Raw genomic sequence first — 24,594 nt, forward strand, 5'->3', positions numbered from 1 at the left:
CCTACAGTACCCTACAGTACCCTACAGTATCCTACAGCATGTTACAGTATCCTACAGTATCCTACAGTATGTTACAGTATCCTACAGTATCCTACAGTATGTTACAGTATCCTACAGTATCCTACAGTATCCTACAGCATGTTACAGTATCCTACAGTATCCTACAGTATGTTACAGTACCCTACAGTATGTTACAGTATCCTACAGTATCCTACAGAATCCTACAGTACCCTACAGTATCCTACAGCATGTTACAGTATCCTACAGTATCCTACAGTACCCTACAGTACGTTACAGTATCCTACAGTATCCTACAGTATCCTACAGTACCCTGCAGCATGTTACAGTATCCTACAGTACCCTACAGTATCCTACAGTACCCTACAGTACGTTACAGTATCCTACAGTACCCTACAGTATCCTACAGCATGTTACAGTATCCTACAGTATCCTACAGTATGTTACAGTACCCTACAGTATGTTACAGTATCCTACAGTATCCTACAGTATCCTACAGTACCCTACAGCATGTTACACTATCCTACAGTATCCTACAGTATCCTACAGTACCCTACAGTATTCTACAGTATCCTACAGTATCCAACAGTATAGTACAGTACCGGTACCCCCTGTATATAGCCTCCCTACTGTTATTTTATTTTACTGCTGCTTTTTAATTATTTATTTTATTTATTTTTTACTTAACACTTTTTTTTATTTTCTTAAAACTGCATTGTTGGTTAAGGGCTTGTAAGTAAGCATTTCACTGTAAGGTCTACACCTGTTGTATTCGGCGCATGTGGCAAATAAAATTTGATTTGATTTGATTTATAGTACATTATACTACAGTATGTTGAAGTATCCTACAGTATAGTACAGTACCCTACAGTATGGTACAGTTTACAACAGTATGTTACAGTATCCTACAGTAATGTAAAGTATTCAACAGTATAGTACAGCATCATATAATATAGTACAGTATCCTACAGTATGTTGTTTTACATCCATCGGATGCAGTGATCACAATATAGTAACCATATCTAGGAAAACCAAAGTTCCAAAGGCTGGGCCTAATATAGTGTATAAGAGGTCATACAATACGTTTTGTAGTGATTCCTATGTTGTTGATGTAAATAATATTTGTTGGTCCGTGGTGTGTAATGAGGAGCAACCAGACTCTGCATTTGACACAGTTATGAAATTGCTTCTTCCAGTTACTAATGAACATGCACCCATTAAGAAAATGACTGTAAAAACTGTTAAATCCCCTTGGATTGATGAGGAATTGAAAAATTCCTGGCTGCACAACCGATTGGCAAACATATTGCAGATTGAGAAATCATGTGACTGAACTGAATAAAAAGAAGAAGAAACTACACCATGAAACAAAGATAAATGACATAAAGGTGAATGAATGAATGATAGTAAAAAGCTTTGAAGCACCTTCAATGACATTTTGGGCAAAAAGGCAAACTCAGCTCTATCATTCATTGAATCAGATGGCTCATTCATCACAAAACCCACTGATATTGCCAACTACTTTAATGATTTTTTCATTGGCAAGATTAGCAAACTTAGGCATGACATGCCAGCAACAAACGCTGACACTACACATCCAAGTATAACTGATCAAATTATGAAAGACAAGCATTGTAATTTAGAATTGCGTAAAGTGAGTGTGGAAGTGTTTTTGTTTTGTTTGTTATTTATCAACAATGACAAGCCACCGGGGTCTGACAACTTGGATGTAAAATTACTGAGGATAATAGCGAACGATATTGCCACTCCTATTTCCCATATCTTCAATTTAAGCCTACTAGAAAGTGTATGCCCTGGAGGGAAGCAAAAGTCATTCCGTTACCCAAGAATAGTAAAGCCCCCTTTACTGGCTCAAATAGCCAACCAATCAGCCTGTTACCAACCCTTAGTAATCTTTTGGAAAAAAGATTGTGCAACCAAACTTAGTTGTTGAAAGGCATGGTGCAACCAAACATAGTTGTTGAGAGACATGGTTGAAATTGGGGGAGGTACTATGTCAACTTGTCCAATAAGAAACGCCTGCTTTCTTTTCCGTTGCAAAACGTTTTTCTATGACGTGAACTAATGAATATGTCTGGTAAACGTGTTAGGTGCTGCTGCTTTGAAAGTGGTGTGCCACACCAGAATGAAAAGTGCTTGGGCAAATGCTGTCTCGCCACTCGTTTCCAAGGCGGCTCTGCTTATCAGGTATAGTTCACTTATTTTATATAATTAAAATATCCAATTAATGGTGGCCAATACTGAGCGATATCGTGAGGCTACCCTCACGTATCTGAAATTACATAATCAATTGATGTTTACTGATCATGAAAAGCATGCAGTTACTTGCTGTATAACTCTGACGAAAGAGCTAAATGTGCGCAATTGTTTTGCACGGAATAATAGAACATGTAGTTCTGACTATGCTCTTCAAGAGGTGCTGATATTAAAACAAATAGTTATAATTTATTTAACAATCCCTTGAAAACGGCACACAGTTGGTTTTAGCGGAGCTACCCCTCAGCATCCAAAGAGAACGCTCTGCACCCCATTGTGGCATTTTATTGATAACTACCTCTACAGTACACCTGTAAAAGGCTCTGGAGGTTTCAGAGAGGAGCCCATATTTCAATGGAACGAATGGAGTGAACCAACTCGATGCACCCTGCCTGTTGTAACAGCACATATCCATTCCTCTCCTCCTCTCCTCTCCTCTCCTCTCCTCTCCTCTCCTCTCCTCTCCTCTCCTCTCCTCTCCTCTCCTCTCCTCTCCTCTCCTCTCCTCTCCTCTCCTCTCCTCTCCTCTCCTCTCCTCTCCTCTCCTCTCCTCTCCTCTCCTCTCCTCTCCTCTCCTCTCTCTTGCTCATCCATATAACAGTCTCTTTATCACCCAGCAGGTTTCCTTGGATTCTAACTCCTCCATGAACTCCAACACGCCATTGGTCAGGATCGCCCGCCTGTCATCCAGCGATGGACCAATGCTTGCCAACGTCTCCGAGCTGGAGCTGCCCTCAGATCCCAAATGGGAATTCTCTAGGACCAGGTGAGACAGAGGAATACCTTAACATACCTTAGACCAGGTGAGACAGAGGAATACCTTAACATACCTTAGACCAGGTGAGACAGAGGAATACCTTAACATACCTTAGACCAGGTGAGACAGAGGAATACCTTAACATACCTTAGACCAGGTGAGACAGAGGAATACCTTAACATACCTTAGACCAGGTGAGACAGAGGAATACCTTAACATACCTTAGACCAGGTGAGACAGAGGAATACCTTAACATACCTTAGACCAGGTGAGACAGAGGAATACCTTAACATACCTTAGACCAAGTGAGACAGAGGAATACCTTAACATACCTTAGACCAGGTGAGACAGAGGAATACCTTAACATACCTTAGACCAGGTGAGACAGAGGAATACCTTAACATACCTTAGACCAGGTGAGACAGAGGAATACCTTAACATACCTTAGACCAGGTGAGACAGAGGGAGACATCTTGGAGCGATACTGTTAACATGAATACGTAAGCTAACACTGTAGTATTCACTATCAGTGCTGTCTGTTAAAAAAAGACAGAGCTGGGTGGCTTCAGGCATGTTGTTTAAATGTTGCAGGAATGACCAGATAACATTTTGGATCATTTTCTTGGACCTCCCAGATAAACACAATGTGTACCTTCAGATAATATTGTCCCAGATCAGATTAAAACATTGATCTGGTAGTTTTTTATCCTTTAACGTGTGTCATTGTTGTTGTTTCAGCATACATGGTTGTGGTTGTGTTGCAGGCTAACTGGTTGTGGTTGTGTTGCAGGCTAACTGGTTGTGGTTGTGTTGCAGGCTAACTGGTTGTGGTTGTGTTTCAGACTAACTGGTTGTGGTTGTGTTGCAGGCTAACTGGTTGTGGTTGTGTTTCAGACTAACTGGTTGTGGTTGTGTTGCAGGCTAACTGGTTGTAGTTCTATTTCAGGCGAACTTTTTGGGATTGTCTTTCAGACTAACATTGGGTAAACCTCTGGGAGAAGGCTGCTTCGGTCAGGTGGTGATGGCGGAGGCCATCGGGATCAACAAGGAGAAACCCAACAAACCACTCGACGTTGCTGTGAAGATGCTGAAAGGTTAGTGTTAGTACAAGACCACTGTTCATACCTCCCAGTCCAGAATACTGTTACCTTTCAAACCACCTCCCAGTCCAGAATATTGTTACCTTTCAAACCCCCTCCCAGTCCAGAATACTGTTACCTTTCAAACCCCCTCCCAGTCCAGAATACTGTTACCTTTCAAACCCCCTCCCAGTCCAGAATACTGTTACCTTTCAAACCCCCTCCCAGTCCAGAATATTGTTACCTTTCAAACCCCCTCCCAGTCCAGAATACTGTTACCTTTCAAACCCCCTCCCAGTCCAGAATACTGTTACCTTTCAAACCCCCTCCCAGTCCAGAATACTGTTACCTTTCAAACCCCCTCCCAGTCCAGAATACTGTTACCTTTCAAACCCCCCTATCTTTGACTGTCCATTCTCCTCTGAGAGTAAGAATGGCGCCGGAGAAGATGGCTGCCGTTTTACAGCCCTCTAACCATTTGTACTATTATGTGTGTTTTTTCGCGTTATTTGTAATTTATTCTGTACATAATGTTTCTGCCACCGTCTCTTATGACCAAAAAGAGCTTCTGGATATCAGGACAGCGATTACTCACCTCGTATTGGACGAAGATTTTTTTCTTCAACAAGTCGGACGCAAAGGATATTCTACAGACACCCGACAAGGCCCAAATTCCCATCATTCGCATGAGGAAGAGACTGAGATATCGTGGACGTAGGTCGGGGTGCCTTGTAAGGATCCGACGGCGAGCGAGTAAACTGCCTCTCCCATCAATCCTATTAGCCAATGTTCAATCATTTGAAAATAAATTGTACGACCTAAGATTACGGTTATCCTACCAACGGGACATTGAAAACTGTAATATCTTAAGTTTCACCGAGTCGTGTCTGAACGACGACATGGAACAACATACAGCTAGCGGGCTATACGCTTCATCAGCAGGATAGAACGGCTGACTCTGGTAAAACAAGGGGTGGCGGTCTGTGTATATTTGTAAACAACAGCTGGTGCATAAAATCAAATACTAAGGAAGTCTCGAGGTTTTGCTCGCCTGAGGTAGATTATCTCATGATAAGCTGTAGAACACACGATTTACCAAGTGAGTTTTCATCTATATTTTTCGTAGCTGTCGATTTACCACCACAAACCAATGCTGGCACTAAGATTGCACTCAATGAACTGTATAAGGCCATAAGTAACAGGAAAACGCTCATCCAGAGGCAGCGCTCCTAGTGGCCGGGGACTTTAATGTAGGGAAACTTAAATCCGTTCTACCTCATTTCTACAAGCATGTTAAATGTGCAACCAGAGGAAAATAAACTCTAGACCACCTTTTCTCCACACACAGAGACGCATACAAAGCTCTCCCTCGCCCTCCATTTGGCAAATCAGACCATAACTCTATCCTCCTCATACAAAGCTCTCCCTCGCCCTCCATTTGGCAAATCTGACCATAACTCTATCCTCCTCATACAAAGCTCTCCCTCACCCTCCATTTGGCAAATCTGACCATAACTCTATCCTCCTCATACAAAGCTCTCCCTCACCCTCCATTTGGCAAATCTGACCATAACTCTATCCTCCTAATTCCTGTTTATAAGCAAAAACTAAAGCAGGAAGCACCAGTAACTCGGTTAATAAGGAAGTGGTCAGATGACGCAAATGCTAAGCTACAGGACTGTTTTGCTAGCACAGACTGGAATATGTTCCGGGATTCTTCCGATAGCATTGAGGAGTACATCACATCAGTCACTGGCTTCATCAATAAGTGCATCGATGACGTTGTCCCCACAGTGACCGTACGTATATACCCCAACCAGAAGCCATGGATTACAGGCAACATCCGCACTGAGCTAAAGGGGAGAGCTGCCACTTTCAAGGAGCGGGACTCTAACCCGGACGCTTATAAGAAATCCCGCTATGCCCTCCGACGAACCATCAAACAGGCAAAGAGTCAATACAGGACTAAGACTGAATCGTACTACACCGGCTCTGATGCTCGTCGGATGTGGCAGGGCTTGAAAACTATTACAGACTACAAAGGGAAGCACAGCCGCGAGCTGCCCAGTGACACAAGCCTACCAGACGAGCTAAATCACTTCTATGCTCGCTTCGAGGCAAGCAACACTGAAGCATGCATGAGAGCATCAGCTGTTCCGGATGACTATGTGATCACGCTCTCCGTAGCCGATGTGAGTAAGACTTTTAAGCAGGTCAACATTCACAAGGCCGCAGGGCCAGACGGATTACCAGGACATGTACTCCAAGCATGCGCTGACCAACTGGCAAGTGTCTTCACTGACATTTTCAACATGTCGCTGACTGAGACTGTAATACCAACAAGTTTCAAGCAGACCACCATAGTCCCTTTGCCCAAGAACACTAAGATAATAATAATAATAATATGCCATTTAGAAGACGCTTTTATCCAAAGCGACTTACAGTCATGTGTGCATAGATTTTTACATATGGGTGGTCCCGGGGATCGAACCCACGACCCTGGCGTTACAAGCGCCATGCTCTACCAATTGAGCTACAGAGGGCCACATTTAGATAACCTGCCTAAATGACTACCGACCCGTAGCACTCACGTCTGTAGCCATGAAGTGCTTTGAAAGGCTGGTCACGGATCACATCAACACCATTATCCCAGAAACCCTAGACCCACTCCAATTTGCATACCGCCCCAACAGATCCACAGATGATGCAATCTCTATTGCACTCCACACTGCCCTTTTCCACCTGGACAAGAGGAACACCTAAGGTGGGGAGAACAAATATTTGATACACTGCCAATTTTGCAGGTTTTCCTAGTTACAAAGCATGTAGAGGTCTGTAATTTTTATCATAGGTACACTTCAACTGTGAGAGACGGAATCTAAAACAAAAATCCAGAAAATCACATTGTATGATTTTAGTAATTAATTTGCATTTTATTGCATGACATAAGTATTTGATCACCTACCAACCAGTAAGAATTCCGGCTCTCACAGACCTGTTAGTTTTTCTTTAAGAAGCCCTCCTGTTCTCCACTCATTACCTGTATTAACTGCACCTGTTTGAACTCGTTACCTGTATAAAAGACACCTGTCCACACACTCAATCAAACAGACTCCAACCTCTCCACAATGGCCAAGACCAGAGAGCTGTGTAAGGACATCAGGGATAAAATTGTAGACCTGCACAAGGCTGGGATGGGCTACAGGACAATAGCCAAGCAGCTTGGTGAGAAGGCAACAACTGTTGGTGCAATTATTAGAAAATGGAAGAAGTTCAAGATGACGGTCAATCACCCTCGGTCTGGGGCTCCATGCAAGATCTCACCTCGTGGGGCATCAATGATCATGAGGAAGGTGAGGGATCAGCCCAGAACTACATGGCAGGACCTGGTCAATGACCTGAAGAGTGCTGGGACCACAGTCTCAAAGAAAACCATTAGTAACACACTACGCCGTCATGGATTAAAATCCTGCAGCGCACGCAAGGTCCCCCTGCTCAAGCCAGCGCATGTCCAGGCCCGTCTGAAGTTTGCCAATGACCATCTGGATGATCCAGAGGAGGAATGGGAGAAGGTCATGTGGTCTGATGAGACAAAAATATAGCTTTTTGGTCTAAACTCCACTCGCCGTGTTTGGAGGAATAAGAAGGATGAGTACAACCCCAAGAACACCATCCCAACCGTGAAGCATGGAGGTGGAAACATCATTCTTTGGGGATGCTTTTCTACAAAGGGGACAGGACAACTGCACCGTATTGAGGGGAGGATGGATGGGGCCATGTATCGCGAGATCTTGGCCAACAACCTCCTTCCCTCAGTAAAAGCATTGAAGATGGGTCGTGGCTGGGTCTTCCAGCATGACAACGACCCGAAACACACAGCCAGGGCAACTAAGGAGTGGCTCCGTAAGAAGCATCTCAAGGTCCTGGAGTGGCCTAGCCCACTCCAGGATAGACCCAATAGAAAATCTTTGGAGGGAGCTGAAAGTCCGTATTGCCCAGCGACAGCCCCGAAACCTGAAGGATCTGGAGAAGGTCTGTATGGAGGAGTGGGCCAAAATCCCTGCTGCAGTGTGTGCAAACCTGGTCAAGACCTACAGGAAACGTATGATCTCTGTAATTGAAAACAAAGGTTTCTGTACCAAATATTAAGTTCTGCTTTTCTGATGTATCAAATACTTATGTCATGCAATAAAATGCAAATTAATTACTTAAAAATCTTACAATGGGATTTTCTGATTACAGACCTCTACATGCTTTGTAAGTAGGAAAACCTGCAAAATCGGCAGTGTATCAAATACTTGTTCTCCCCTCAGCGTTCAACACCATAGTGCCTTGAAAGCGCATCACTAAGCTAAGGACCCTGGGACTATACACCTCCCTCTGCAACTGGATCCTGGACTTCCTGACGGGCCGCCTCCAGGTGGAAAGATTAGGTAACAACACATCTGCCACGCTGATCCTCAACACGGGGGCCCCTCAGGGGTGCTTGCTCAGTCCCCTCCTTTACTCCCTGTTCACCCATGACTGCATGGCCAGGCACGACTCCAACACCATCATTAAGTTTGCTTACGACATAGCAGTGGTAGGCCTGATCACTGACAACGATGAGACAGCCTATAGGGAGGAGGTCAGAGACCTGGCCGTGTGGTGCCAGGATAACAACCTCTCCCTCAACGTGATCAAGACAAAGGAGATGATTGTGGACTACAGGAAAGAAAAGAGGACTGAGCACGCCCCCATTCTCATCGACAGGGCTGTAGTGGAACAGGTTGAGAGCTTCAAGTTCCTTGGTGTCCACATCACCTACAAACTATCATTGTCCAAACACACAAAGTCAGTCGTGAAGAGGGCACGACAAAGCCTATTCCCCCTCAGGTGACTGAAAAGATTTGGCATGGGTCCTCAGATCCTCAAAAAGTTATACAGCTGCACCATCGAGAGCATCCTGACTGGTTGCATCACTGCATGGTATGGCAACTGCTTGGCCTCCGACCGCAAGGCACTACAGAGGGTAGTGAGTACGGCCCAGTACTCCAGCCACCCTAGTTCTCTCTGCTACGTCTAGGTCCAAAAGGCTTCTTAACAGCTTCTACCCCCAAGCCATAACTCCTGAACAGCTAATCATGGCTACCTGGACTATATGCATTGCCCCCCCCCCCCACCCCACCCCAACCCAAACCCCTCTTTGACTCTTTTACTCTATTATTCATGTATAATCACTTTAACGCTCACCCACATGTACATATTACCTCAATTACTTCGACTAGCCGGTGCCCCCGCACATTGACTCTGTACCGGTACCCCCTGTATATAGCCTCCATACTGTTATTTTATATTACTTAAATTATTTGCTATTTTTTATTTTTTACTTATCTATTTTTTACTTAACAATTCTTTGTCTTTTCTTAAAAACTGCATTGTTGGTTAAGGGGTTGTAAGTAAGCATTTCACTGAAAGGTCTACACCTGTTGTATTCGGCGCATGTGGCAAATAAAATTTGATTTGATTTGAGTATCTCTGACTGTCCATTCTCCTCTGAGAGTGACTGACTATCTCTGACTGTCCATTCTCCTCTGAGAGTGACTGACTATCTCTGACTGTCCATTCTCCTCTGAGAGTGACTGACTATCTCTGACTGTCCATTCTCCTCTGAGAGTGACTGACTATCTCTGACTGTCCATTCTCCTCTGAGAGTGACTGACTATCTCTGACTGTCCATTCTCCTCTGAGAGTGACTGACTATCTCTGACTGTCCATTCTCCTCTGAGAGTGACTGACTATCTCTGACTGTCCATTCTCCTCTGAGAGTGACTGACTATCTCTGACTGTCCATTCTCCTCTGAGAGTGACTGACTATCTCTGACTGTCCGTTCTCCTCTGAGAGTGACTGACTATCTCTGACTGTCCCATTCTCCTCTGAGAGTGACTGACTATCTCTGACTGTCCCATTCTCCTCTGAGAGTGACTGACTATCTCTGACTGTCCATTCTCCTCTGAGAGTGACTGACTATCTCTGACTGTCCGTTCTCCTCTGAGAGTGACTGACTATCTCTGACTGTCCATTCTCCTCTGAGAGTGACTGACTATCTCTGACTGTCCATTCTCCTCTGAGAGTGACTGACTATCTCTGACTGTCCATTCTCCTCTGAGAGTGACTGACTATCTCTGACTGTCCATTCTCCTCTGAGAGTGACTGAGTATCTCTGACTGTCCGTTCTCCTCTGACAGTGACTGACTATCTCTGACTGTCCATTCTCCTCTGAGAGTGACTGACTATCTCTGACTGTCCCATTCTCCTCTGAGAGTGACTGACTATCTCTGACTGTCCATTCTCCTCTGAGAGTGACTGACTATCTCTGACTGTCCATTCTCCTCTGAGAGTGACTGACTATCTCTGACTGTCCGTTCTCCTCTGAGAGTGACTGACTATCTCTGACTGTCCGTTCTCCTCTGACAGTGACTGACTATCTCTGACTGTCCGTTCTCCTCTGAGAGTGACTGACTATCTCTGACTGTCCATTCTCCTCTGAGAGTGACTGACTATCTCTGACTGTCCGTTCTCCTCTGAGAGTGACTGACTATCTCTGACTGTCCGTTCTCCTCTGACAGTGACTGACTATCTCTGACTGTCCGTTCTCCTCTGAGAGTGACTGACTATCTCTGACTGTCCATTCTCCTCTGAGAGTGACTGACTATCTCTGACTGTCCCATTCTCCTCTGAGAGTGACTGACTATCTCTGACTGTCCATTCTCCTCTGAGAGTGACTGACTATCTCTGACTGTCCATTCTCCTCTGAGATAGTCAGTCACTCTCACTATCTCCTCTGTAAATACATTTAGGAAATGTCAATCTGACCTTGAATCTAAATGTATTCTCTCTCTCTCTCTCTCTATCTCTCTCTCTCTCTCTCTCTCTCTCTCTCTCTCTCTCTCTCTCTCTCTCTCCTCTCTCTCTCTCTCTCCTCTCTCTCTCTCTCTCTCTCTCTCTCTCTCTCTCTCTCTCTCTCTCTCTCTCTCTCTCTCTCTCTCTCTCTCTCTCTCTCTCTCTCTCTCTCCGTTCTCTTCTTCCCTCTCTCTCTCCATCAGACGACGCTACAGATAAGGACCTGTCAGACCTGGTCTCAGAGATGGAGATGATGAAGATGATTGGAAAACACAAAAACATCCTCAACCTGCTGGGAGCATGTACACAGGATGGTAAGTTACAACACGTAGAAGGTATACCACTACTCATATACTACTACTATACTATACCACTACTCATTTACTAACCATTAATACACAACTCATCAGAACCTCTCACTAGAATCCATACAAAGAGGGAATTATACCTTTACAGAGAGAGAGAGAGAGAGAGAGAGAGAGAGAGAGAGAGAGAGAGAGAGAGAGAGAGAGAGAGAGAGAGAGAGATTTACTGAATGACTATGTACCCTCCCAGATCCCCTGTATGTGCTGGTAGAGTATGCTTCTAAAAGGAACCTGAGGATTGGGGTTAGAGTTAACAGGGTTAGGGTTAATATGGTTAACAGTATATACACTCACCGGCCAGTTTATTAGGTACACCCATCTAAACTCAGCAATAATAGAAACGTCCCTTTTTCAGGACCCTGTCTTTCAAAGATAATTTGTAAAAATCAAAATAACTTCACAGATCTTCATTCTAAAGGGTTTAAACACTGTTTCCAATGCTTGTTCAATGAACCATAAACAATTAATGAACATGCACCTGTGGAACTGTCGTTAAGACACTAACAGCTTACAGACGGTAGGCAATTAAGGTCACAGTTATGAAAACTTAGGACACTAAAGAGGCCTTTCTACTGACTCTGAAAACACCAGGCTGAGAGAGGCTGGACTGAGGGCTTGTAGGCCTCACCATACATCACCGGCAACAACTATGGGCACAAACCCACCGTCGCTGGACCAGACAGGACTGGCAAAAAGTGCTCTTCACTGACGAGTCGCGGTTTTCTCTCACCATGGGGTGATGGTCGGATTCGCGTTTATCGTCGAAGGAATGAACGTTACACCGAGGCCTGTACTCTGGAGCGGGATCGATTTGGAGGTGGAGGGTCCGTCATGGTCTGGGGCGGTGTGTCACAGCATCATCAGACTGAGCTTGTTGTCATTTCAGGCAATCTCAACGCTGTGCGTTACAGGGAAGACATCCTCCTCCCTCATGTGGTACCCTTCCTGCAGGCTCATCCTGACATGACCCACCAGCATGACAATGCCACCAGCCATACTGCTCATTCTGTGCGTGATTTCCTGCAAGACAGGAATGTCAGTGTTCTGCAATGGCCAGCGAAGAGTCCGGATCTCAATCCCAAGAGGGTGAGGGCTAGGGCCATTCCCCACAGAAATGTCAGGGAACTTGCAGGTGCCTTGGTGGAAGAGTGGGATAACATCTCACAGCATGAACTGGCAAATCTGGTGCAGTCCATGAGGAGGAGATGCACTGCAGTACTTAATGCAGCTGGTGGCCACACCAGATACTGACTGTTACTTTTGATTTTGACCCTCCCCCCCTTTGTTCAGGGACACATTATTCAATTTCTGTTAGTCACATGTCTGTGGAACCTGTTCAGTTTATGTCTCAGTTGTTGAATCTTGTTATGTTCATACAAATATTTACACATGTTAAGTTTGCTGAAAATAAACGCAGTTGACAGTGAGAGGACGTTTCTTTTTTTGCTGAGTTTAGTACCGGGTCGGACCCCTTTTGCCTCCAGAACAGCCTGAATTCTTCGGGGAAATGATTCTACAAGGTGTCAGAAACGTTTGTTGCTCAATTGGTATCAATGGACCTAACGTGTGCATTCCCCACACCAGTACACCACCGCCACCAGCCTGTACCGTTGACACCAGGCAGGATGGGACCATGGACTTCACCAATCGATCAGCTTTAATATTGTGGCTTCCATCAATGTAATTGTCTGCATCAATTCCAATCCCCCATATATTTTGGGGGTAAATATATAAAATATATACAGTACCAGTCAAAAGTTTTAGAACACCTACTTATTCAAGGGTTTTTCTTTATTTTTACTATTTTCTACATTGTAGAATAATAGTGAATACATCAAAACTATGAAATAACACATATGGAGTCCAACAAAGTGTTAAACAAATCAAAATATATTTTAGATTTTAGATTCTTCAAAGTAGCCACCCTTTGCCTTGATGACAGCTTTGCACACTCTTGGCATTCTCTCAACCAGCTTCATGAGGAATGCTTTTCCAACAGTCTTGAAGTTTCCAACTATGCTGAGCACTTGTTGGCTGCTTTCCCTTCACTCTGCGGTCCAACTCATCCCAAACCATCTCAATTGGGTTGAGGTCGGGTGATTGTGGAGGCCAGGTCATCTGATGCAGCACTCTATCACTCTCCTTCTTGGTCAAATAGCCCTTACACAGCCTGGAGGTGTGTGTTGGGTCATTGTCCTGTTGAAAAACAAATGACAGTCCCACTAAGCCCAAACCAGATGGGATGGCTTATCGCTGCAGAATGACAAAGCGAAAACAAGTTTTTCGAAATGTTTGCTCACATTAAAAATACCTTCTATATATCACTATTCAGACCCTTTGTTATGAGACTCCAAGTTGAGCTCAGGTGCATCCTGTTTCCATTGATCATCCTTAAGATGTGTCTACTCCTTGATTGGGGTCCACCTGTGGTAAATTATATTGATTGGACATGATTTGGAAAGGCACACACCTGTCTATATAAGATGGGGCGGCAGGTAGCTTAGTGGTTAAGAGCGTTGTGCCAGTAACCGAAAGATCGCTGGTTCTAATCCCCGAGCTGACTAGGTGAAAAACCTGTTGATGTGCCCTTGAGCAAGGCACTTAACACTAATTGCTCCTGTAAGTCGCTCTGGATAAGAGCGTCTGCTAAATGACCAATTTATTTATCCCACAGTTGACAGTGAATGTCAGAGCAAAAACCAAGCCATGAGGTCGAAGGAATTGTCCGTAGAGCTCCGAGACAGGATTGTGTCGAGGCACAGATCTGGGGAAGGGTACCAAAACATTTCTGCAGAATTGAAGGTCCCTAAGAACACAGTAGCCTCCACCATCCTTAAATGGAAGAAGTTGGGAACCACCATGACTTTTCCAAACTGAGCAATCGGGGGAGAAGGGCCTTGGTCAGGGAAGTGACCAAGAACCCAGTGGGTTCTAGAGCTCCAGAGTTCCTCTGTGGAGATATGAGAACCTTCCAGAAGGACAACCATCTCTGCAGCACTCCACCAATCAGGCCTTTATGGAAGAGTGGCCAGACGGAAGCCACTCCCCAGTAAAAGGCACATGACAGCCCGCTTGGAGTTTGCCAAAATGCACCTAAAGACTCTCAGACCATGAGAAACAAGATTGTCTGGTCTGATGAAACCAAGATTGAACTCTTTGGCCTGAATGCCAAGTGTCACGTCTGGAGGAAACCTGGCACCATCCCTACCGCGAAGCATGGTGGTGGCAGCATCATGCTGTGGGGATGTTTTTCAGTGGCAGGGACTGGGAGACTAGTCAGGATCGAGGGAAAGATGAACGGAGCAAAGTACAGGGAGATCCTTAATGAAAACCTGCTCCAGAGCACTCAAGACCTCAGACTGGGGCGAAGGTTCGCCTTCCAACAGGACAACGACCCTAAGCACACAGCCAAGACAACGCAGGAGTGGCTTTGGGACAAGCCTCTGAATGTCCTTGAGTGGCCCAGCCAGAGCCCAGACATGAACCCGATCGAACATCTCTGGAGAAACCTGAAAATAGCTGTGCAGCAACACTCCCCAATCAACCTGACAGAGCTTGAGAGGATCTGCAGAGAAGAATGGGAGAAACTCCCCAAATACAGGTGTGCCAAGCTTGTAGTGTCATACCCAAGAAGAATCGATGCTGTAATCACTGCCAAAGGTGCTTCAACAAAGTACTGAGTAAAGGGTCTGAATACTTATGTAAATGTATTATTTTTATAAATTTGCAAAATATTCTAAAAACCTGTTTTTGCTTTGTCATTATGGGGTATTGTGTGTAGATTGATGAGGGGGGGGAACAATTTAATCAATTTTAGAATAAGGCTGTAACAAAATGTGGAAAAAGTCAAGGGGTCTGAATATTTTCCGAAGGCACTCTATATGAGGAATTTGGAAGTATATTTTAGCAATTACATTTACTTTTGATACTTAAGTATATTTAAAATACCAAATACTTTTAGACATTTACTCAAGTAGTATTTTACTGGGTGACTTTCATTTTACTTGAGTCATTTTCTATTAAGGTATCATTTACTTTTACTCAAGTATGATAATTGAGTACTTTTTCCACCACTGCCTGTCAGCAACGGGTGTGGCTGAAATAGCCGAATCCACTAATTTGAAGGGGTGTCCACATACTTTTGTATATATAGTGTATCTATATTATATATTCCCCAGGTCCCCTGTACGTGCTGGTGGAGTATGCGTCTAAAGGGAACCTGAGGGAGTACCTGAGAGCCCGTCGGCCCCCGGGGATGGACTACTCCTTCGACACCTGTAAGATCCCTGACGAGCAGCTCACCTTTAAAGACCTGGTGTCCTGTGCCTACCAGGTGGCACGAGGCATGGAGTACCTGGCCTCACAGAAGGTGGGTGGCATACTGGTCATGGTAGGGTTGCAAAAATCTTTACTTTCTCCAAATTCCTGGGTTTTCCAGAAATCCTGGTAGGACTATTCCAGAATTCCTGCTTATTCCATCCTGATTCCATGAATCTTCAAACCGGGATTTCTGGAAAAACTTGGAATTTTGGAAAAGTTTGTGGAATTTTGCACCCTAGTTGCATTCCATCATTGGTTACTCTGAGAGTACCTCATTTTGACATTGGCTCCGGCCTCAGGCCCTATGGTGCTAACCTTGGAAAAGTAATTCCAATTTCTTCTCCTTCCTCTATTACTGATAGGGATAGATCAAATGTGACTCATTTCAAGAAACTAGGCATATGTCGCGCGTCACTACTTCACAGGAGTGCCATTTGAACTTAACTTTTTTGGCAGAAATGCCTTCTGGAACATGTGAACTTTCATGTGCCTTAATAACAAACTTGTATGCCATCTGTAAATACGAATAAAATGGTTAGATTACGAGCCTAGTTGGTTTAGCCATGGAAAAAGACAGCAACCTTCCCGCTAGCCATGATTGGCTGAGATATTGAGTGGGCTGGACATGCCAAGAGATGAGTTCGGATTGCACTGCCATGTAGCGCGCTTCTGTCTATAATATGAGCTGGTCAGTATGTGTTGGTAATCCTTTCTAACGTAGCTTCTTTGAAAGATATCACGTAGTAGAACTGCATAAGTGTTGCTCTCCACTTTCTGGAAGACCAAGTTTTGAAATCAGTGGAATTAAAGTATGATAGCTAAGGAGAGGGAGAAAATTCTGGCGTTTGATTGCAAATATGCAGACGGAGTCGAAAAGAGAACACAGAAGGCTCCGGATTACATCTTCAAACTAAGGGCAACCATGGCATCCGTGACAGAGAGAGAGAAGTGTCCATCCATGTATACGGGTAAGAGAGTCTAGCTAGCTACATTTTCAGATATTACAAGTTTCTAATTTTGTCAAAGTCGTTTTCATTTCAAGTTAAAGTGTACTGTTAGCTAGCTAGCTAACGTTAGCTGGCTGACTAGCTAGCTAACATTACATGTATGATCTGTGTAGTAATATTATTTGTATCTCAGAGCCATTTGCATTGCTAGTTATAATCTAATGTTAGCTAGCTAACATTGAACCTAGTTGGTTAGCTACCTGCAGATTCATGCAGGGTAGTAACATTATGAGTTGGGATTATGGTTCATTGTTTAGCTAGCTAGCTACATGTCTAAACAAAAGACTCCAGTATGCAAGTAACTATTTCAATAGAATGTTTATGATGTCACTGCGACAACTGTCGATAGACAGAATAACTGACACATTTTTGAACGCTCAACACCCATTCTAATGTTTGATTTGATTTTAATATGGCCAGTGTCAGCAAACGTTGGCAAAAAAAGTGTAATTAAATTGTTGCCAGCAGCACAGTTGCAGTCACCAACGCTCTAGATAACGTAAAAACAGCCTAACCACCTCTGCTAGGGCAAGTAAAATGGTCAGAGTGAGCTGTTCTCTCATTTGTGTCTGGAAGTAGCTAGCAAGCTAGCCAACGTTAGCCAGTTAGCTTGGGTGCTTGACTGCTGTTGTTAGGTCAGAACGCTCAGATCAACCCTACTTTTCGGCCAGAGCGTCCAGTGTGCGCTCCAAGAGAGGAAACGCTCTGAGTTTACAAACGCCCAGAGCACACTCTGGCACTCCAGATTAAATTTACGAACACACCCGTAGTATAAACTAGCCTTTAGTCTTGAAATCTTTGGTTGTTTAGTATATAGCCTCACGTGAATCCTTAAAGAGATGGGTGGGGCTAAGGCTGAAGAGGGTGTGAACGATGCTGAATGGGTGTAGACAAAGAAGAGCTCTCCAGTAGGTACCAAAACATTCAAGGGACATTTTCTCAAAAGTGAGGTTACAAGTTTATCAACTTTCAAAGCAGAATTACTTTCCCATTGTTCCTCAACTGTAGTGTATGATATACCAGTTTCTAGCGCTGAGTCTCTACTTTTATCCAATGTAAAAAACACAATTTCAAATGTTGCTACATAAGACCGAATCGAGCCGCTCACAAATGGTGCAGTTCTATGCATTTTTTGGTATTTGGTATTTATTAGGATCCCCATTAGCCAAAAAATCTTCTTCTACATGAAACTTGACATAATACATACAGTGCCTTGCAAAATAATTTATCCCCCTTGGCATTTTTCCTATTTTGTTGCATTACAATTGCATGTAATGGACATACACAAAATAGTCCAAATTGGTGAAGTGAAATGTAAAAAATAACTTGTTTCAAATAATTCTAAAAAATAAATAACTGAAAAGTGGCGCGTGCATATGTATTCACCCCCTTTGCTATGAAACCCCTAAATAAGATCTGGTGCAACCAATTACATTCAGAAGTCACATAATTAGTTAAATAAAGTCCACCTGTGTGCAATCTAAGTGTCACATGATCTATCACATGATCTCAGTATTTATACACACCTGTTCTGAAAGGACCCAGAGTCTGCAACACCCCTAAGCAAGGGGCATCACCAAGCAAGCGGCACCATGAAGACCAAGGAGCTCTCCAAACAGGTCAGGGACACATTTGTGGAGAAGTACAGATCAGGGTTGGGTTATAAAAAAATACTCGAAACTTTGAACATCCCACGGAGCACCATTAAATCCATTATTAAAAGATGGAAAGAATATGGCACCACAACAAACCTGTCAAGAGAGGGCCGCCCACCAAAACTCACGGACCAGGCAAGGAGGGCATTAATCAGAGAGGCAACAAAGAAACCAAAGATAACCCTGAAGGAGCTGCAAAGCTCCACAGCGGAGATTGGAGTATCTATCCATAGGACCACTTTAAGCCGTACATTCCACAGAGCTGGACTTTACAGAAGAGTGGCCAGAAAAAAGCCATTGCTTAAAGAAAAAAATAAGCAAACATGTTTGGTGTTCGCCAAAAGGCATGTGGGAGACTCCCCAAACATATGGAAGAAGGTACTCTGGTCAGATGAGACTAAAATTTAGCTTTTTGGCCATCAAGGAAAACGCTATGTCTGGCGCAAACCCAACACCTCTCATCACCCCGAGAACACCATCCCCACAGTGAAGCATGGTGGTGGCAGCATCATGCTGTGGGGATGTTTTTCATCGGCAGGGACTGGGAAACTGGTCAGAATTGAAGGAATGATGGATGGCACCTTAACAGCTTCTAAGACTGCTGAGCAATTAATCAAATGGCCTATTTACATTGACCCCCTCCCCCCCCCCCCTCTTTGTTTTTACACTGCTGCTACTCGCTGTTTATTATCTATGCATAGTCACTTTACAAATTACCTCGACTAACCTGTACCCCCGCACATTGACTTGGTACAGGTGCCCCTTGTATATAGCCTCGTTATTGTTATGTAATTTTCTTTTTGATTGATTTTTTTTTTTTTTACTTTCTTGAACTGCATTGTTGGTTAAGGGCTTGTAAGTAAGCATTTCACGGTAAGGTCTACACCTGTTGTATTCGGCGCATGTGGCAAATACAATTTGATTCGATTTTCTAGTTACCCATTCTAAAACTGACTGGAGCTCTATACATTACATACATTTTCGTCATTTAGCAGACGCTCTTATCCAGAGCGACTTACAAATTGGTGCATTCAACTTATGATAGCCAGTGGGACATCCACTTTACAATATATATATTATAATTTTTTTTTGGGGGGGGGGGTGGTTGGGGTAAGGGGGGGGGGTAGAAGGATTACTTTATCCTATCCCAGGTATTCCTTAAAGAGGTGGGGTTTCAAATGTCTCCGGAAGGTGGTGAGTGACTCCGCTGTCCTGGCGTCGTGAGGGAGCTTGTTCAACCATTGGGGTGCCAGAGCAGCGAACAGTTTTGACTGGGCTGAGCGGGAACTGTGCTTCCGCAGAGGTAGGGGGGCCAGCAGGCCAGAGGTGGATGACCGCAATGCCCTCGTTTGGGTGTAGGGTCTGATCAGAGCCTGAAGGTACGGAGGTGCCGTTCCCCTCACAGCTCCGTAGGCAAGCACCATGGTCTTGTAGCAGATGCTAGCTTCAACTGGAAGCCAGTGGAGTGTGCGGAGGAGCGGGGTGACGTGAGAGAACTTGGGAAGGTTGAACACCAGACGGGCTGCGGCATTCTGGATGAGTTGTAGGGGTTTAATGGCACAGGCAGGGAGCTCAGCCAACAGCGAGTTGCAGTAATCCAGACGGGAGATGACAAGTGCCTGGATTAGGACCTGTGCCGCTTCCTGTGTAAGGCAGGGTCGTACTCTGCGAATGTTGTAGAGTATGAACCTACAGGATCGGGTCACCGCCTTGATGTTAGCGGAGAATAACAGGGTGTTGTCCAGGGTCACGCTAAGGCTCTTTGCAGCAAGGTAGTAGGTTGAAGAAGACACACCAATTCCTCTTTCCATCAGAGCGATGTAATTGTCCATTTTCTTTAAAGAAACGGTGGTAGCAGCCAAGTGGTCATGAAGGCTTCCAGAGCAGCAATTGGTCTTAAATCACTAATTGGTTCAAGAAACATTTAGACTCCCGAGTGGAGCAGTGGTCTAAGGCTGTGCCACTAGAGATCCTGGTTCGAATCCACCCATGGGGTGGTGCACAATTGGCCCAGCGTCGTCCAGGGTAGGGGAGGGAATGGCCGGCAGGGTTGTGGGTTCGATTCCCATGGGGGTCCGGTATGAAAAATAAAAAAAATAATGTATGCACTAACTGTAAGTCGCTCTGGATAAGAGCGTCTACTAAAATGTAATGTAATGTAAATGTAGACTGCAAACTGATATGGACATTTCAGCTTTTGAAATACTACTACTTAAATATTTGCAGGCCATACTTGACAGAGCAAAAACAGTTTTTTTTAGAGATTTATCACATTTATTCAGACCCTTTACTCAGTACTTTGTTGAAGCACCTTTGGCAGCGATTACAGCCTTGAGTTTTCTTGGGTATGACGCTACAAGCTTAGCACACCTGTATTTGGGGAGTTTCTCCCATTCTTCTCTGCAGATCCTCTCAAGCTCTGTCAGGTTGGATGGGGAGCGTCGCTGCACAGCTATTTTCAGGTCTCTCCAGAGTTGTTAGATCGGGTTTAAGTCTGGGCTCTGGCTGGGCTCTGGCTGGGCCACTCAAGGACATTCAGAGACTTGTCCCGAAACCACTCCTGCGTTGTCTTGGCTGTGTGCTTAGAGTCATTGTCCTGTTGGAAGGTGAACCTTCGCCCCAGTCTGATGTCCTGAGCGCTCTGGAGCAGGTTTTCAACAAGGATCTCTCTTTACTTTGCTCTGTTCATCTTTCCCTTGATCCTGACTAGTCTCCCAGTCCCTGCCGCTGAAAAACATCCCCACAGCAGGATGCTGCTGCCGCCACCATGCTTCACCGTAAGGATGGTGCCAGGTTTCCTCCAGACGTGGCGCTTGGCGTTCAGGCCAAAAGTTCAATCTTGGTTTCATCAGACCAGAGAATCTTGTTTCTTATGGTCTGAGAGTCCTTTAGGTGCCTTTTGGCAAACTCCAATTGGGCTGTCATCTGCCTTTTACTGAGGAGTGGCTTCCATCTGGCCACTTTACCATAAAGACCTGATTGGTGGAGTGCTATAGAGATGGTTGTCCTTCTGGAAGGTTCGTCCATCCCCACATAGGAACTCTGGAGCTCTGTCAGAGTGACCATTGGGTTCTTGGTCACCTCCTTGGCCAAGGCCCTTCTCCCCCTGATTGCTCAGTTTGGCCGGGCAGCCAGCTATAAGAAGAGTCTTGGTGGTTCCAAACTTCTTCCATTTAATAATGATGGAGGCCACTGTGTTCTTGGGGACCTTCAATGCTGCAGAAGTTTTTTGGTACCCTTTCCCAGATCTGTGCCTCAACACAATCCTGTCTCGGAGCTCTACAGACAATTCCTTCGACCTCATGGCTTGGTTTTTGCTCTGACATGCACTGTCAACTGTGGGACCTTATATAGACTGGTGTGTGCCTTTCCAAATCGTGTCCAATCAATTGAATTTACCACAGGTGTACTCCAATCAAGTTATAGAAACATCTCAAGAATGATAAATGGAAACAGGATGCACCTGAGCTCAATTTCGAGTCTCATAGCAAAGAGTCTGAGTACTTATGTAAGAAAGGTATTTCTGTTTTTGCAAAAATTTCTCAAACTGTTTTCTCTTCGTCCTTATGTGGTATTGTGAGGAAAAAATGTAATTTTATCCATTTTAGAATAAGGCTGTAACGTAACAAAATGTGGGAAAAGTCAAGGGGTCAGAATGCTTTCCGAATACACTGTAGACACACAGGCTTTATTCAATGTCAGTGGAATGTCATTTGTAAAAACAGAAAACAATAATGTCCCTAGCCGGCTGCCCTGCGGTACACCACACTCAACTGAATTTGCATGAGAAAGGCTTCCATTAACGAAAACTCTCTCTGTTCTATTATATAGGTAACTCTCAATCCATAATAAGGCAGAGGATGCAAATCCATAACACCTTTGTTTTTTCAGCAATCGGTTATGATCAATTACATCAAAAGCTGCGCGAAAGTCTAACAAAACATCTCCCACAATATTCTTACTATCAATTTCTTTCAGCCAATCATCAGTCATTTGTGTCAGTGCCGAGCATGTTGAGTGCCCTTCCCTATAAGCATGCTGAAAGTCTGTTGTTAATTTGTTTTATGTGAAATAACTTAGTATTTGATCAAACACCATTTTTTCCAAAAGTTTGCTAAGCACTAGTAACAGGCTGATTGGTTGGCTGTTTGAACCATTAAAGGGTGCTCTGCTATTCTTGGGTAGCGGAATGACCTTTGCCTCCCTCCATGTCTGAGGGCACATACCGTCTTCTAGGCTTAAATTGAAGATGTGGCAAACAGGAGTCACAATGTATTCCGCTACCAACCTCAGCAATTTACCATCCAGGTCAAAAACAAATCACCTCTTCCAGACCCACTTTGTGGAACTCAAAACTACAGTGCTTGTCTTCATTATTTGGTCCATTATGCATGAATATGAAGGCTCAGCATTTGTTGTTTGCATGTCATACCTATGTTTGCTTATCTTGTCAACCAAAACGTTATTAAAGTGGTTGGCAATCTTGATGTCAGTTTAGGAAGTAAACTCCTAATGTTCAGATGCATCAACCCAAGTCCTTGTCGATTTGTTTTTTAATGCAATCATATTTTGATGCAATCTTATAGCCATACCAACTATATGTCACGCCCTTGCTCTGGGGACTCTTTAATGTTGAGCCAGGGTGTTAGTTTCTATGTTTAGTTTTCTAGGTTTATGTTCTAGATCGTGTGGATCTATGTTGGCCAGGGTGGTTCCCAATCAGAGGCAGCTGATTCTTTTTGTCTCTGATTGGGAACCATACTTAGGCAGCCTGTTTTGCACAGTTATTTGTGGGATCTTGTTCCGGAAGGTTTGTGTATTTAACCTAGGACCTAGGAATGACCTTTGCCTCCCTCCATGTCTGAGGGCACATACCGTCTTCTAGGCTTAAATTGAAGATGTGGCAAACAGGAGTCACAATGTATTCCGCTACCAACCTCAGCAATTTACCATCCAGGTCAAAAACAAATCACCTCTTCCAGACCCACTTTGTGGAACTCAAAACTACAGTGCTTGTCTTCATTATTTGGTCCATTATGCATGAATATGAAGGCTCAGCATTTGTTGTTTGCATGTCATACCTATGTTTGCTTATCTTGTCAACCAAAACGTTATTAAAGTGGTTGGCAATCTTGATGTCAGTTTAGGAAGTAAACTCCTAATGTTCAGATGCATCAACCCAAGTCCTTGTCGATTTGTTTTTTAATGCAATCATATTTTGATGCAATCTTATAGCCATACCAACTATATGTCACGCCCTTGCTCTGGGGACTCTTTAATGTTGAGCCAGGGTGTTAGTTTCTATGTTTAGTTTTCTAGGTTTATGTTCTAGATCGTGTGGATCTATGTTGGCCAGGGTGGTTCCCAATCAGAGGCAGCTGATTCTTTTTGTCTCTGATTGGGAACCATACTTAGGCAGCCTGTTTTGCACAGTTATTTGTGGGATCTTGTTCCGGAAGGTTTGTGTATTTAACCTAGGACTTCACGTATCGTTTTGGTTCGTTGTGTGTACACTAATAAAAGTATGTACGCCTATCACGCTGCGCCTTGGTCCGCTTCATCATGTGTCAACGATCGTGACACTATATCAATATCAACCATCAGACAGGGCCTCCAACGGCCTGTTGAACGTTGCTTGTTTGAGTTGGAGACTCCATGTGACTTTAAAAATCGTAAAGGACTTGGGTTGATGCATTTGAACATTAGGAGCTTACTTCCTAAACTGGATTACATCAAGGTCTTGGCTATGCAGACGAATCCGGACATTCTGGTATTGACTGAAACTTTTATTAAATCAGAAGTTATTATCCTGGGTGACCTAAATTATGATTGGGAAATGCAGCTTTCAAACAATCTAACAGACATGTGTACTGATCTAAACCAAACCCAGCTGGTGACTAAGCCTACACGGCCCAACCCTAAAGATCCTTCAAAGTCAACTCTGATTGATCTTATTTTAACGAATACACCAGATAAATATGTTTAATGACCATTGCCCAGTTGTTTGTGTTAGAGATGTGAGAACAAAAAACTCTAAGCCTTGTGTCATCACAAAGAGGAACTTTAAACATTTCAGTGAACAGGCTTTTTTACATGATCTTTATTTTAGTGACCTTGATTGTGTTTCAGCTATCCCTGAAGCTGATTTAGCTTTGAGCATTTTTGCAGATGTCTTCAATACTATTGTGGATAATCATGCTTCCTTCCAAAAATCAAGGGTTAAAGGTAGATCA

The 24,594-nt window shown here is 44.0% G+C and overlaps 1 protein-coding gene across 1 annotated transcript in view; it reads left to right on the forward strand.

Annotated features, from left to right (window-relative positions):
• LOC311126042 (fibroblast growth factor receptor 3-like) overlaps positions 1–24,594 on the forward strand; it is a gene marked incomplete at both ends in the record, with an annotated part of 261,688 nt that overhangs the window by 219,620 nt on the left and 17,474 nt on the right. Inside the window, 4 exons of the mRNA XM_084200070.1 lie at positions 2,913–3,061; positions 4,025–4,146; positions 11,218–11,328; positions 15,558–15,748. Coding sequence (XP_084056196.1) covers positions 2,913–3,061; positions 4,025–4,146; positions 11,218–11,328; positions 15,558–15,748 — 573 coding nt within the window. The remainder of the gene's footprint in view (positions 1–2,912; positions 3,062–4,024; positions 4,147–11,217; positions 11,329–15,557; positions 15,749–24,594) is intronic.

Source organism: Coregonus lavaretus (assembly GCF_964263955.1).
Source record: "Coregonus lavaretus genome assembly, contig: HAP1_SCAFFOLD_417, whole genome shotgun sequence".
NCBI lineage: Eukaryota > Metazoa > Chordata > Actinopteri > Salmoniformes > Salmonidae > Coregonus > Coregonus lavaretus.